Source organism: Petromyzon marinus, chromosome 3 (genome assembly GCF_048934315.1).
Source record: "Petromyzon marinus isolate PM22_M1 ecotype Great Lakes invasive population chromosome 3, UKy_Petmar_22M1.pri1.0, whole genome shotgun sequence".
Classification (NCBI taxonomy): domain Eukaryota; kingdom Metazoa; phylum Chordata; class Hyperoartia; order Petromyzontiformes; family Petromyzontidae; genus Petromyzon; species Petromyzon marinus.
The window spans coordinates 14,455,732-14,470,901 of NC_133669.1; the positions used below are offsets into that span (position 1 = coordinate 14,455,732).

Consider the following 15,170-nt stretch of genomic DNA (forward strand, 5'->3'; position numbering starts at 1 on the left):
ATATTTATATTCTGTCATGAAGGGCCATTGCCGGATACATCGCCAATAATGTGTTTCCTTATCAGGCAGTGCTACACTAATCAAGTGTGTAGATCCATTATAAAACAGTACCCACACTAGTTTGACTCCCAGACTAGCATGACTTTACAATGTTTGCATGTAGAAATACAAAAATGAAGTAGTTTCATTTATTTCATTTCGGCTGATAAAACCCCGTCATTTAGAGAACGTGCAATCATCTGGTAAGTGAGCAGTATTTGCTGAGCATGTCTGACTGCAGATATACCCAGAAGCTTGAAACCAGTCCAGAGTTAGCTTGCTTAAACATAGCCCAAGTCTAGAAAGCCAGTCGACCAATAGACAAAAGAAGTGGAGATATAGAAGATAATTTAAGTAATGTATTGACCCATAATGCTCCAGTATGGTGCACAAAAAGTTTTTACACTAATGTCAACATGAGTCAGGGCTGCCACAACCTTCCTATCCCTTCTCACATCACGACTGCCCCAAGTCCACTCTGCTCCAGTAGCCAAGGCCTCCTGTCAAATCCTGAGTCAATCCTCACTCAGTTGAAGGTTACACCTTCTCTGCTGCTGCTCCCACTGTCTGGAAGTCTCACTTCAATCTGTCCACATGGCTGACTTCATCGGTTTGTTCAAGTCCAGAATTAAGATGTTCCTCTTATCATCTGTCTGTGTTTCTTTCCATTAATCCGAATATATTGTTTGGTACAAACCAGCACTCTCCATTTGCTAAGTCTCCCTTCCAATAAGTAAAAATCGCTTCTCAAGGTGGCCAGGACACTCAGAGGTCAGAGCGCTGAGCTGGCACTTTTGAGATCCTAGAATTGAATCCAGGCAGCCACCGGGTTCTCAAGGGTTCATGGTGTCAGCTCGGTCAACATTGCCTGCACAAAAATAACCGTCACATGTAATTTGGTTCTACACTTAATTTGGATATATTTCAGTTCTGAAATGTACTAATACAGTAATTGTTTTGACTATTGTGTGACAAACGTTACTCTCAGTGGCAGATTTAGTGGGAAAGTGTTGCCCTCTACTATATAGACCAGAGGTCACTTGAAGGGATCTCAGAGGTAGCTCTGTGATATCTGCTTCCACAGCTCATTCTCTTAACATGAAGGGTTGTACTGCTCTGCAAGAGATCCAATAAATATCTCAAGAGATGACGTTGATAACACAATCACTAAAAGGGAGAGGAAGGCAATCCTCCAAAAATAAAAAAATAAAAATTTTAACCGCAATCTCATGCAGTGAGTCTCTTTGAATTCAGATTTTTAGGATGCAATCGCATTGAGATGCTTGAGGAATTCCACTAAATCTTAATACAGTAATTTGTCGTAAGTCTGAATTCCATATTAATCACCAGTCACTGATGTTTTGTACTGCATTTAAAAGCAGATATTTGACTGTAGGACACCTGTACAACCTTTTCAATGTCCATTACATTGATTTCAGATGTTTGAAATAATCTCTTTCCATGTATTCTACCATATACAGTGACATGGGAGACTATACTATGGAGCAGTGGATAGAGGCTGTCATCACCAGCATCGTGAGCCAGTCCATCGGTGTCTACTGACATCGATTAGCAAGTTATAATCATAAAGCGACAGCACTTTTTATATATATACACTGTGACATAATTGTGTCGGAATTTTTTGGGCAACGGATACTGTAGTTAAGACAGCGGATGGGACACTTATAGCCCGACGAGTAAATTATCCGACTTAACGACAGACACACACGCGTGCGCGCGTACACACATGCATACACGTACATGCGGGCAGACGCTCTCACATACAACACGCATCGATATTAATACACACACGTATTCATATACCCCCTATCACACACAGAGCGTGCCCGTTGTAACGTGTAGTCACTCGTGGTGGGATGATGCGTCGACTCTTTTATCACTGTCGATTTAAAAATATATTATTAATCTCATGCTACACGTATTGTGTTATGAACAGCACAGGGCAGCCTAGCAAAATTACCTATGCTTATCTCCCGCCGCGTGTCAATGAGCTTGCAATATATACATGAATTCAGCGCACTCGGAATAACCGAGGTTATAATAGTTGCGTGCACATTTTTTCCACTCTGACCAAAGTAGTGAAGTATGGTCAAACAACCCGCACAGCGAGAGGAGACCGTCACCAGCACTGGATTGACAATGGGGCTGGATATGTAACAGATTGCACTATTAGGGGCCGTCCATAAATGACGTCACGCACCTGGGGGGGGGGGGTCAGACATTTGTGACGATGTGTGACGAGGGGGGGGGGGGCGTTGAGAAATGTGATGTCACAAAAAATAGACAACACGTTCTACTTAATTAAATAGACTTTTTAATAAATGTTTTCTCCTACAACATCAGAGTGCAGCGCCACATTAAATACGCACTACAATGACACTACTGTAGTTTAAAGCGATTTGAAGCATGTTTTATCTATATATATTTTTGGAGGGGGGGGGGGCAGAGCTTTGTGACGTCATATTTGAGGGGGGGGTCTGACTTTTTGTGACGCCGTGTGACGAGGGGGGGGGTCAAAAATCGTCCAAAATCGCGTGACGTCATTTATGGACGGCCCCTTATATTCCTATGTCATTGTATAGAATGGCAACAATGCCCCACATACTTCGACCATTTTAGCTGGCAGCATCTCAGACATTCACAACACTACCCCCGTAGCCCTGAACTGGCACACCAACTTCAACATTAACATACAGGCCTATATATAACGTTGCTAATCACCCTGCCAAAGGATAAACAATGTAATTTATCTGCAGCCACAAGAGGCACTTCCAGTCAGCGCAATCCATTCATTTGAATCGCGATAATTCTTCGATGAGTCAGTGTCTGTGCGGGGCAGGGTGGTGAGTCGGTCCACCACCAATATTCACACACCTACACACATAGGCTTTCACTTACTACTCGAGCATACAGTGAGGGAAAAAAGTATTTGATCCCCTGCTGATTTGTACGTTTGCCCACTGACAAAGAAATGATCAGCCTATAATTTTAATGGTAGGTTTATTTGAACTGTGAAAGACAGAATAACAACAATAAAATCCAGAAAAACGCATGTCAAAAATGTTATAAATTGATTTGCATTTTAATGAGGGAAATAAATATTTGACCCTCTCTCAATCAGAAAGATTTCTGGCTCCCAGGTGTCTTTTATACAGGTAACGAGCTGAGATTAGGAGCACACTCTTAAAGGGAGTGCTCCTAATCTCAGCTCGTTACCTGTATAAAAGACACCTGTCCACAGAAGCAATCAACCAATCAGATTCCAAACTCTCCACCATGGCCAAGACCAAAGAGCTCTCCAAGGATGTCAGGGACAAGATTGTAGACCTACACAAGGCTGGAATGGGCTACAAGACCATTGCCAAGCAGCTTGGTGAGAAGGTGACAACAGTTGGTGCGATTATTCGCAGTTGGTGCGATTATTCGCAAATGGAAGAAACACAAAAGAACTGTCAATCTCCCTCGGCCTGGGGCTCCATGCAAGATCTCACCTCGTGGAGTTGCAATGATCATGAGAACGTTGAGGATTCAGCCCAAAACTACACGGGAGGATCTTGTCAATGATCTCAAGGCAGCTGGGACCATAGTCACCAAGAAAACAATTGGTAACACACTACGCCGTTAAGGACTGAAATCCTGCAGCGCCTGCAAGGTCCCCCTGCTCAAGAAACCACATATACATGCCCGTCTGAAGTTTGTCAATGAACATCTGAATGATTCAGAGGACAACTGGGTGAAAGTGTTGTGGTCAGATGAGACCAAAATGGAGCTCTTTGGCATCAACTCAACTCGCCGTGTTTGGAGAAGGAGGAATGCTGCCTATGACCCCAAGAACATCATCCCCACCGTCAAACATGGAGGTGGAAACATTATGCTTTGGGAGTGTTTTTCTGCTAAGGGGACAGGACAACTTCACCGCATCAAAAGGTCGTGGATGGGTATTCCAGCATGACAATGACCCAAAACACACGGCCAAGGCAACAAAAGGTTGGCTCAAGAAGAAGCACATTAAGGTCCTGGAGTGGCCTAGCCAGTCTCCAGACCTTAATCCCATCTAAAATCTGTGGAGGGAGCTGAAGGTTCGAGTTGCCAAACGTCAGCCTCGACACCTTAATGACTTGGAGAAGATCTGCAAAGAGGAGTGGGACAAAATCCCTCCTGAGATGTGTGCAAACCTGGTGGCCAACTACAAGAAACGTCTGATCTCTGTGATTGCCAACAAGGGTTTTGCCACCAAGTACTAAGTCATGTTTTGCAGAGGGGTCAAATACTTATTTCCCTCATTAAAATGCAAATCAATTTATAACATTTTTGACATGCGTTTTTCTGGATTTTTGTTGTTGTTATTCTGTCTCTCACTGTTCAAATAAACATACCATTAAAATTATAGACTAGTCATTTCTTTGTCAGTGGGCAAACGTACAAAATCAGTAGGGGATCAAATACTTTTTTCCCTCACTGTAAGGGTCACATTACCCACACTGTGACATAAAAGGACAAAGATCCCCCGTGTAGCTTACAGACTGTTGGGACATGTGCTGTTAGCGAGTACGTATGAAGGCCGGCACGGCACACGGGGTGGGGCGGGTGGGGGTAGAACCACGCCCTCCGCCTTTGTCTTCCTGAGTGGCGATGTTTACACATCGCACCAGGTACTCATTTGAGTCTGAGTCGACCTAGGGGAGTTCCAGGACCGGGAGTCTGAGTCGCCCTAGGGGAGGTCCAGAACCGGTTCAGATCATTGTCACTGGTGTTGGGCGTGAGCAGGAATCGAACTCGGGCCGCCGGGTTCATAGCGCAGCGCAGCGCTAACCGCTACACTACACACACACAGCAGTCACACACGCGCACAGATTAACATTACCGGTTGAGAAAACATTAAAGCAGGAATTTTAACGTGATAATTTTTTACTAATAGAAACATTCTCGTTTGATTGCTGATTAACCTGCTTTTTATTGTGCAAGATCACTGAAGTGGCAAGACTCAATGCACTACTACATGCCCCAAGCTTAAACGAGACACATTCACGCAATTCCTTGCACGATATGTTGCACATACTCTCAGACACATGCACACACGCTCAAATAAGTTTGCACGTGTAAACCGCCGTTTGTCAATCCACTGGTGGATATGGGCTTCCCCAGAGCGATCCTTAGGGTATGTCTAATCTGGTACCGTTTGAAGGCGTCGGGGGGGTCCACAAGGTGTCATTTACCCCAGAAGGCCCTGGGACCTCCCTACACTGGCTGGGTTGTGGGAATAATTTGGCCATATTTCTCGATGCTGGTGAGAGCGGGTTGAAGGTGGACAGCAGAGTCGTGGGAGCACAGAAGTAAATTACAACCATAAATATAGCTGCACTGCCCTTTGCTTCCCACCGCGTAATCGCACAGCAGCCTATAAGAACCGTTCATGTTGTTTACCCATACAAGCAGTATCCAGGATCAAGTCTGTTTAGTTTCCAAGACCTGACAAAATCTGGCACATTCCGGGTGATTTGATCACAGGCTCTACAAATATGCACATGCCTACACAATAATATACAGACTCCAGATACTCATGTTCATAGGTACTACACAGATATACTACAGTTATAGATACACACATACAATGAAAAAGGCCATGCTTTTGCGAGCACGCATCTTGCCACCGTAGGGAGCCACGGTGGTGATATGTTAACTACCTCGCCCGACGGCTGTATATTTGAGTTTGCATGTTCTCCCCGTGGTCGCGTGGATTTTTTTCCGGATCCTCCCGTTTTTCCACCCACATTTAGAATAATGCATTTAGAGTGTTTGGCTGCTGTACATTTCTACATGATAAGCCACTTCGTTGAGCTATGTGGCCAGGTCGCTTCTGAAAAATAGCTTTATAGCTCAGTGGGCCTTACTTGATAACATTTTAATACTGTAGTTTAGTTTATTAAAGGTTTGCCTAGTAGAGGAGGAGGTCCACATACGGTCACTTTTGTCTCCACACCTTTTAAGGCCGAGGAAACTTAAGGGAGACCCAATACATGTTCTAATACCACTTGCAACTGATGTTATCACGTGATCACTGGAAAGACAAAGGTGGCTAAGCATATATGATATTGGCCTCGTCGTTCAGTCGAGGACTTATTCCAGGCAGGTAGAAATAGATTTCACTGTCGCCATTGGCTATAAAATAACCCATGTTCAAGCTGACAAAATACCTGATCACTACCAACTCAAAGACAACCCAGTTCATGCTTATATCACCTAAGCTAGATGTCAATTCAACTATTCCTCTGGTCACATTTAACAATGCTAATCATATCCCCAGTTAATACATCAATCTGCTTAGCACGGCCATTCAATGTGAACCGTCACAGAACAGCCACCTTGATAATCTGGCTAAGGAGGTGTTGAAAACGCTTGGATTTCGTTTTAGAGCCAAAGCTTTCTTCACCTCTAATCACTTACTGGCACCGTACAAAGCACAAGTCCAGCTGGAGTGGGAGAACGACAGTGACATCTGATTCTGCTCTCGGCTAAATACAGTACAACGTAAAGTGGTTAAGTTGATTGATGCTCCCAAAATCACCGATTCACTCCGATAACTCCATCACAACGCTTCAGTCTATTCCTTTTTACTCATATCGTTACTGCCGTATGAATGTATTTTGAACTTCTTTTGCACCATACGTAGCCACCCGTGCTCATCAGAGGCACAGCAGCTTTTGTGCTCATGAACCTTACGTCTCAATCTCTCCACCAATGTCAAAGTTCACCAGATTTGCTGTTTTCTAACATGATCAGTTTCATTTCATTTATTTGGAATAACCCTGTGAGCCATTTGGCTCTTGATTCGGGAGCAACCGCAACAAACAAATTGAAACATCCCCTACAAAAACAATATCTTCCAGAAAAAGCACCATTTGTTTATGCTGCGTACAAAAATGTGCAAAATAATCCCATTTTTATGTTAGAACACAATAACAATCATAATACAATATAGATAAAAATTGTAAGTATAACTATATACTACATAAAAAATCAGGCTAAATTAAGCCTTTCTAGAAATTACTAAAATATTTTGATTTAAAGCTTTTGTGACTGCAGGGATTCATATTCTTGGTTCTTTCGGTAAAGTCACGTAGAAGGGAAACAATACTAAAATATTGCTATAAAACAATGTAACAGTGATCATAAGAAATGTGATTGACAACAACCACAACATAGCAAACAACATTTATCCGAGTCTCTCATTCATCTTACTGCTCAACTTTGGAAATCCTTCATAATGTATCTTTCCCCGAGTTCACAGCACCCTGCACAGTGCAAGAAACCAGTAAATTCTTATCTGCTGGTCTGTCATAATTGCTCTCTGTTTCTGGCCACTCCATAGGCCTGTGCTCTGCAACTGTGAAAAAAAATTCCAACCACATCAGGTGCTTAATAAAAGCATTTGCCTCAATAATCTCAGAAGCTAAATGTGAATATTTGTGTTTGCATCTCGAACAGAGTGGTGACCTATGACTGCTGCCCGGGATACGTGAAGGTGGACGGCATAAATGGCTGCTCTGCAAGTAAAAGACTACAACCCTAACCACAACCACCACTGTCACGACATAGCTATAACCTTAACTGCATCCACAACAACGTTAGTGCGATACAAGTGTAATGACAGGGTGCCATCTGTTGGCCAGGAGGGATAATCGCGGGTATGGGTGCGTGATATAATAACCAACTATAAGGGGGCGTAACTGGGCTAAAGGTTAAAGGCGGGGTCAGTCGGGAAGCTCCGGGAACCTGCTCGAAGGTTCTAGAATGGGGCGTGGCCGGGGGCGGGGCCTGGCCACGCCGAGGAGTATATAAGGGGGACGGGACCAGAGGTTTGGGTCCTGGCTGCCGTCACTGTCTTCGCCGTCATCTCTCTTCATCGTCCGTCCGCATGGCCGATCCGCTGTACGGCTATCATCGTCGTTGTTGCTATATTAGTCAGGCAGCTATATAGTTAGACGCCGACGATGGGGATGTGTGGATGTGTCAGCTATGCGTAGCCCTATGTATATATATATATGGCGCTCAGTGATTGTTGTGCCTGCAAGTGTTAGAAATAAATGAGAAGCCCTCTACATGTCGTGTCTGGAAGTCGCTCATTACACAAGTATGGATGGAGACATTGGGAGGCCTTCACCCAGCAGTGGATAGATCATAGCTGATGATAATGATCAAAATGTCTAACAATAATAATACAGTCTCGTACGTGTGAGTCCGTTGTAATGTGCCACGCGGTGACTGAGGAGTACTATGTGGTTTGAACGTTCTTTACTAAAATTTCACGGTATTCAGTTATTGATTTATACACTTTGGAATCGATAATCAAGTCCAAACCGATTATAAATAAATGAATAGCCATTGCTAAATCAATAATCGGATTGGGCTTTAATAATTGATCAATAATCGTTTAGAATCCTTATGTGAGATATAAGGATTCATACCCCTCCACAATAATTTAGATGAATTGCCATGATTTCGGTTTTGATTCGATTCGAATGTTGGCTTTTTATTGTTTATGATTTGCTATGTCTAGTTTGTAGTCTTGTTCACTTCTTTACCTATATGCAACAGCTTATAATTTGCATAATTGAAAAGTAATATATGACACACTCAATTGGATACATGCGTTGTGAGTGTAGGAATCGTTTTTATCCCATTAAAATGTGCATCTCTAAATGGCTATTACACATGGGACAGACCCATGTAAGGGTTCAGTATTTTTCTGGCTTGGTGTTCACATGCCATACATGCTAGCACACAACACTTAAATTAGTCATAGCCATTAGAGTGCATTCATGTGGATAGCAATTGGGCACGAGTGCGTCGACGCCGATGCTATTTCTCGTTTGCAGTGGCCACGATGCAAGACTGGAATGTCATGTTAATATACAGCAATCTCGCCCACATTTAGAGCCACCGAGTCATATTATCTGCAGATTTATAAGGGATACAAAGGACAAAGAGTCCCCATGGAGCCTACATAGACTGTTAAAAATGGCTGTTTGCGAGCGCCTATTAAGGCTGGAACAACTAGCGAATGAGTGTTGTGGCCAGAACCATGCCCAACTGCCTTTTAAAAGGGATACGTGCACTCGCGCACATATGTATAGTATGCTCGTACACATATATATACGCTCATACACTTGCATAAACGAGCAATGGAGCAATGCCCTTCGGCTTTGGAAGCCCTGAGCTAGTGGTGGAAATTCCACATTCCCATGGTGGGGGTCAGTATCTGTAGGAGAATCAAGCAATATGTTGGCTAAAAGTATCCGCTCGCAGCACCCTCCCCATATCAGCATGGACAAGAGAAATGCCACTTTCTTGACCAAATGTAAGCCTGGATTATCTGCTGGCAGTCACACCCATGGAGAACGTCTACAATACCATGGAGTACGTGGAGGCCATGTCCACACAGAGCTACTTCAACATCTCTGGCCTGAGACCCAACGTGGAGGCCTCCGGGATCCACACAGTCTTTACGCCCAGTGACGAGGCCTGGGAGGCTCTGTCTGAGGTACGGCCCATACATGGACCCATAATATGGCTTTATAAGGCACTGTGTCTCTTTACAATTGCTGGCACTGTGGCCGTGATCGCTTTGGGTGGTTAAACATTCACAAGCACCAATCATCATCATCATCACATCACGATCGATGGGCAGATAGCCCATAGGTGTCCATTGCACATTTTGTCATGTTTCCACTTTCTTCTGTCTTGGCCAAGTATGCGCACGTAGTGCACATCTTCCTGGCACCAACCTCTTCTGTCAAGTCATTCTCTATTAGGTCTTCCTCTCTTTCCAGTTCCTTCCATTTTTCCGAACAACACACTTTGAATTTTCCTGTTGCTGTCCATCCCACATATGTGTTCAAATAGTGACAATTTCCTTCTCCTCACTGCCTGCATCAGGTCTTCTTCTATGTGCAATCGTTTTCTTACTTCTACATTGGGCACTCTTTGGGTCCAGCTTAGATGCACTATCCCTCTTATAGCAATACATTTCTAGTGCGAATCTCCAAGTCTTGCAGGCATTCAAAGCTGTACTGCTGAACACGCATGTTCTTAAGATGTTCAGTTTGGTCTTGTAGCTGAATTCCTGGCTTCTCCGGATGTTATATAATCCTGCCATTTTTTCCTTTTCCCTTTGTGATCCTCTCTCTTATGCCTTTCGTGCAGTCGTTGTTCCGTGTTAGTAGACTTCCCAAGTATATTAATTAATTTACACTCACAATCTTGCTGCTTTCTATTATTACTTCTTCACAAGCACCAATATAATAATAAAAATAGGCAGCGCTTCAGTATTTGTTATTTAATCATTTACAAAAGTTTGTACAAATAATAAATGTCTGGACTTGGGATACAGGTGCTTGCAGATTACATTAGGAAGCTCATGGAAGGATAGGGTATGCAACGTGCAGCTTTATTAAAGCACATGGCTCTCCGGCTTGTACAATTTTATCCCCTATCCAGTCTCCACTGCACCCATTTACCTCTTGGCACTGTGTAGACCATCACCATGACTTCTGCACCACCACGGACTCCAGCAATGCTTCCTGTGAGCCCATGCCTGTGATGTCCCCTTTCCTCTCCTCCCTCTGCCGCCTTCCTGCGGCCAGGATATCAGAGAGGCTCTGGTGAGCAATGTGAATCTGGAGCTGAGGAATGCCCTGAGCTACCACATGGTTTCCCGGCGCCTGCTCACAAGCGACCTCCGAGACGGACTCGTCCTCACCTCCAACTACGAGAACCAACCGCTTTTCATCAACCACCACAGCAATGGGGTCAGGGGTCATGCAGACGACATGTGTGTGTACGTGTGTGTGCGTGCGAGTGTTTGTCTGTATGGACGTGTGTGTGCACGTGGGTATCTGTGTCTGGGCGTGTGTGTGTATAGTCATTTTTATTGATGTTTGTGTATACAGTCATGTGTGTGTGCATGTGTGGATCTCTGTGTGTATAGACGTGTGTGGGGAGCGGTGGCACAGTGGTTATCTCGCTGCACCATGAATTCGGTGACCCGAGTTCGATTCCCACTCACGGCCAACACCAATGACGATTATTTGAACCGGTATTGGGCCTCCCCCAGGTCGACTCAGCCTCAAATGAGTACCAGGTGTGGTGCGTAAAAACATCACAAGGGAGACAAAGGTGGCCGGGCATAGTGCTGACAACCCACCCCCTCATGTGCCGTGGCGGCCTTCATAGGCACTCGCTAACAGCACTTGCCCCAATAGTCTGTTAAGGCTATATGGAGGATCTTTGTCTCTGTATGCGCATACATGTGTATGTGTATTGGAGTAGTGACGTGGTGGTTAGTGAAAAGTGCTATGAACCTTGTAACCCGAGTTTGATACCTGGCCAAAGCTTACATCAGTGCTGCAAATGTGCATTGGCCCCAGGCCTCCCCAAGTTTGACTCAGCCTAAAATGAGTAACTGGTGCAGTGTGTTAACATGTTTTTCATGTCCTGAGTGTAACTGTCTGTGGTTCGATAGAATGTGTCAAGCGTGGCTTATCACAACTTCAGTCTCATTCACCGCATCCTAAATGTATTTATTTAACAATATTTTGGATAAGTGCACTTTTATCCTGTTGAGTCATATTTGGAAGGACGTATACCTCTTTGTTCATCCTATACATTTCCTACATCCTTTTAATTGTCATACATGGCACTTATTCGAGAACATATTTTTTTTCATAAAAACCCCATCATGTGTCTGAGCCATTACCTCCTGACAGCGATGCATCACAGTTTTATATGATCTCAAATGACAAATCGGAGGTGTAGAACGGTGTGTGAATGATCTTTCTTTGGAACTGGTGGCAGTTGTCCTGCAGCACATTTGTGGTTATGGCAAAATGATGGTAGTGGTTGTTTATTTCAGGTGGTGACAGTAAACTGTGCTCGATTAATTCGTCCAAACTTCCTGGCCACAAATGGCGTGGTTCATACGATCGACAGAGTCATCGTTCCTGTCTCAAACCGCATCTCTGAGATTGTGGAGTTTACCGCTGAACTGGAGTCACTGAAGGTACTACGTACACTCAGGCACAGACACATTCATAGAAAAACACACGCGTGCCTATACATTCATGCACACTCTCATGCACACACACGCATACACAACTCACATACATTCAAACTTATCTAATTAGCCAATTGCTGTTGTCTCGAAATCACCTGCGGTCTCCATAGTCATCACCCCACGTTGCATCTCCTTTCTGTAGGCCATGCTGCCAAGGGGCCTGCCTAGTGTCTCTCCTGTATTCCAAAATCTAATCTCCTTGTTTAGACCACCCTTAAACTCAACATAGACTTTATATCACCTCCTGTTTCCTTCCCCAATCTTCATGTTCACTTCGTGATCTTAGCATGACCTTCTATTGTCCCCATGCCCCTTGTCCCCAGGTCTGCTTCTCTGGTGTTCCATGCTTCGTGTCTCCATGTCTCCGTGTGCAGGTCTTGATGGAGAAGGCTGGGATGATGCCCCTCCTGTCATCCGAGGGGCCCCTTACGCTCTTTGCTCCGACAAATGAGGCCATAGAGAGGGTTCCAAAGGAGACAATGGATCGCATCATGGGCGACCCCAAAACCCTCAAGAGTAAGGCAACTTTTTCGGGAATCCTATGGCACAGCGGGCACCACGGGGTGGAGGCAGGGGAAATATTAGCCCCTTACTTGGTGGACTGAGGGGACTCACAAGAAATTGCGTCCCTCCAGCTATACACCCTCATGGTATGGGGGTAGGAGCAGGTTGATTCAATACTATCAGTCAAGTAACTATGATATTTTTAAGGCATTCTTTTCGATGGTATAATGAATTGTAAAATGATTTTGTAGGGCCCCAGTAAGCAGGTACTAGACGGGAACATATTCAATTTGTGTTTCAAAGTTTTGCCTACTCAGTCACTGCAAAGGCCTGGTCGACACTCTTACCTTATTATTGGACAACACAGAGGGATGTGTTAATGTGTGTGACCCACCAAAGAGATTTGAAAGTCCTATTCAACACTCGTGCTCTAGTATATTAAATTTAAAAAAATCAGTGAAGAGGTCATGTAACCAAGAGAGTGGGTTATAGACAGTTCTGTAGATTGTAAGACAGGGATTCAAACCCCTTTTTGTTAAACTAATCCGTATAGTGTCCTACCTCTCAGCTCCTAAGCAAAGGCAATGTCGTTCTTTCCTACTTAAAATCCACAGCATCACCTTAGCCCTGCCTCCACTGCCCAGCTCCATCCCCCTCCAACATCTCTCATGAACCCACCACCACACAACGTTAGCTAAGGGCTGTAGAGACAGGGGGGCCGGTGTGGTAATCTGCTTTGGGCACGAGATCTGCCAGGCCTCAAAAAGATCTGAAGGGGCTTCAGATAGGGCCTCATCTGATATTTTGCCCAGGGTCTCCAAAAAAGTTTGAACAGCCCTGGTCTAAATTTATGCATTTGCACCTAGCCTGGGCATCCCTTAAACCGACTCAGTCTTAAATGAGTAATATAGGGTGCATGTGGTCATGGGGTTGGATTCACATCCTGAAGAAACGGCGGAAATGCATCACTTTTATGATTTGTCCATTTACTGGTGATGAACACATCGGTACATTTCCACAAAAAGTTAGGCACAATCGAAAATTTGCCAGCAACACGTGAATCAGATATTTTAATATCTGGGAAGACAAAGATGGTTTAGCACACGACTGTATGTATGTGTGTTTGAACTTCTTTCACACTGTATGTAGCCAATCGTGCTAATAAGATGTTTGGTGCTATTCACATGACCCCTCCTTAAAGCACCATGCTGACTTCCATGAGGTCAACTGTAAATCTGATGTCCAATTTGGTGTTTGAACATCAGCATTAGTGAGTTATATGTAGCTTATTGTTATGCAAGGCCACACTTCCCCCCTTGTGTGCTGTGCCAGCCAATAGGTGCTTGCTAACATAACTTATCCCAGCCGTTTACAAGGCCAAACGGCGGATGTTTTGATAAACCATTGAGTGCTCTAATAACACAAACGTCCTTGTCTCAAACAACATTTTCTCTCTTTAATCCTCAACAAATGACCCCATGGGAATCTGTGGCAAACTATTCACAGTTTACTTAGGAGCAGTATTTCCTGCATATTTGCAGTTTACTGAACTTTTATTATGTTTGTTTAAAATTTATATTCAGAATTCCAATGCCGTAATTAAATGAATGATTCATGTGGAGACCACGGGGCAGACAGAGTTCATTACGCCGGTGTTGCAGCACCGAGGCAGCACCACTGAGAGCCTGGGTTCAGTTCCTGGGGCCTGGGTGCCTCTCAGAGCTTAGACTGTAGCCCATAGAGGTTCTTGCTCTGAGTGCCTCCTCTAACATGGCCAATATGAGCCTCCGAGAGAAAGAGAGCAAAAGACCCAGGTCTCGGGTTCACAAATGCAATAGCATAAGAAAGATAAGTAGTGAATGAAATAAACAAGTCAATAAACAGGACTTTTCCCCCCCTTATATTTGAGATATTAAGGGAAGGCAAGTCTGAACAGATGTGGCTTGTATAGACCACAGAATTGAGAAACACTCGGTGTGTTTCGGACGTCCAGTGGCAGGGTGAACCAGATTTTTGGGGCTGCGCTTGAGAAGGCCCCATTTCCCACCAGCGGTGGCTGAACAATCCTCAGTGTGTGCGCCTGAGGATTGCAGGGAGAAGTGGTTTTGTAGGTACAGTAAATAGGGGCCAAGCCATGCAGTGCTTTATATGTTAGGAGAGTAATCTTGAATTGGATGCAGAAGCAGACGGTAGCCAGTGCAAGCTGCGGAGGGTAGGTGTAATGTGTTCAAAACGGCTAACCCGCCTGATCATCTGGGCAGCTTCATTCTGTACTAACTGTAGCATCTGCACCAATCCAAGTTGGTAGCTCTGTGTAGAGGGCGTTACCATAATCCAGATGTGTTGACACAAAGGCATGAACTAATGATTCCAGGTCTGGGGCAGAGAGGAGCGGGCGCAATCCTCGGAGTGTTCGGAGGTGGTAGAAACCTGCTCTGACCGTAGCTGCGATCTGCGAATGTATAGTCAAGCTCTATAATTTTCAGAGCATCCA

At 44.4% G+C, this 15,170-nt stretch overlaps 1 protein-coding gene across 1 annotated transcript in view; it reads left to right on the forward strand.

Annotated features, from left to right (window-relative positions):
* Positions 1-15,170, forward strand: part of LOC116954486 (transforming growth factor-beta-induced protein ig-h3-like) — a 36,262-nt gene that overhangs the window by 6,143 nt on the left and 14,949 nt on the right. The window contains exons 3-7 of the mRNA XM_032975041.2: positions 7,546-7,610; positions 9,444-9,601; positions 10,704-10,868; positions 11,972-12,118; positions 12,547-12,688. Coding sequence (XP_032830932.2) covers positions 7,546-7,610; positions 9,444-9,601; positions 10,704-10,868; positions 11,972-12,118; positions 12,547-12,688 — 677 coding nt within the window. The remainder of the gene's footprint in view (positions 1-7,545; positions 7,611-9,443; positions 9,602-10,703; positions 10,869-11,971; positions 12,119-12,546; positions 12,689-15,170) is intronic.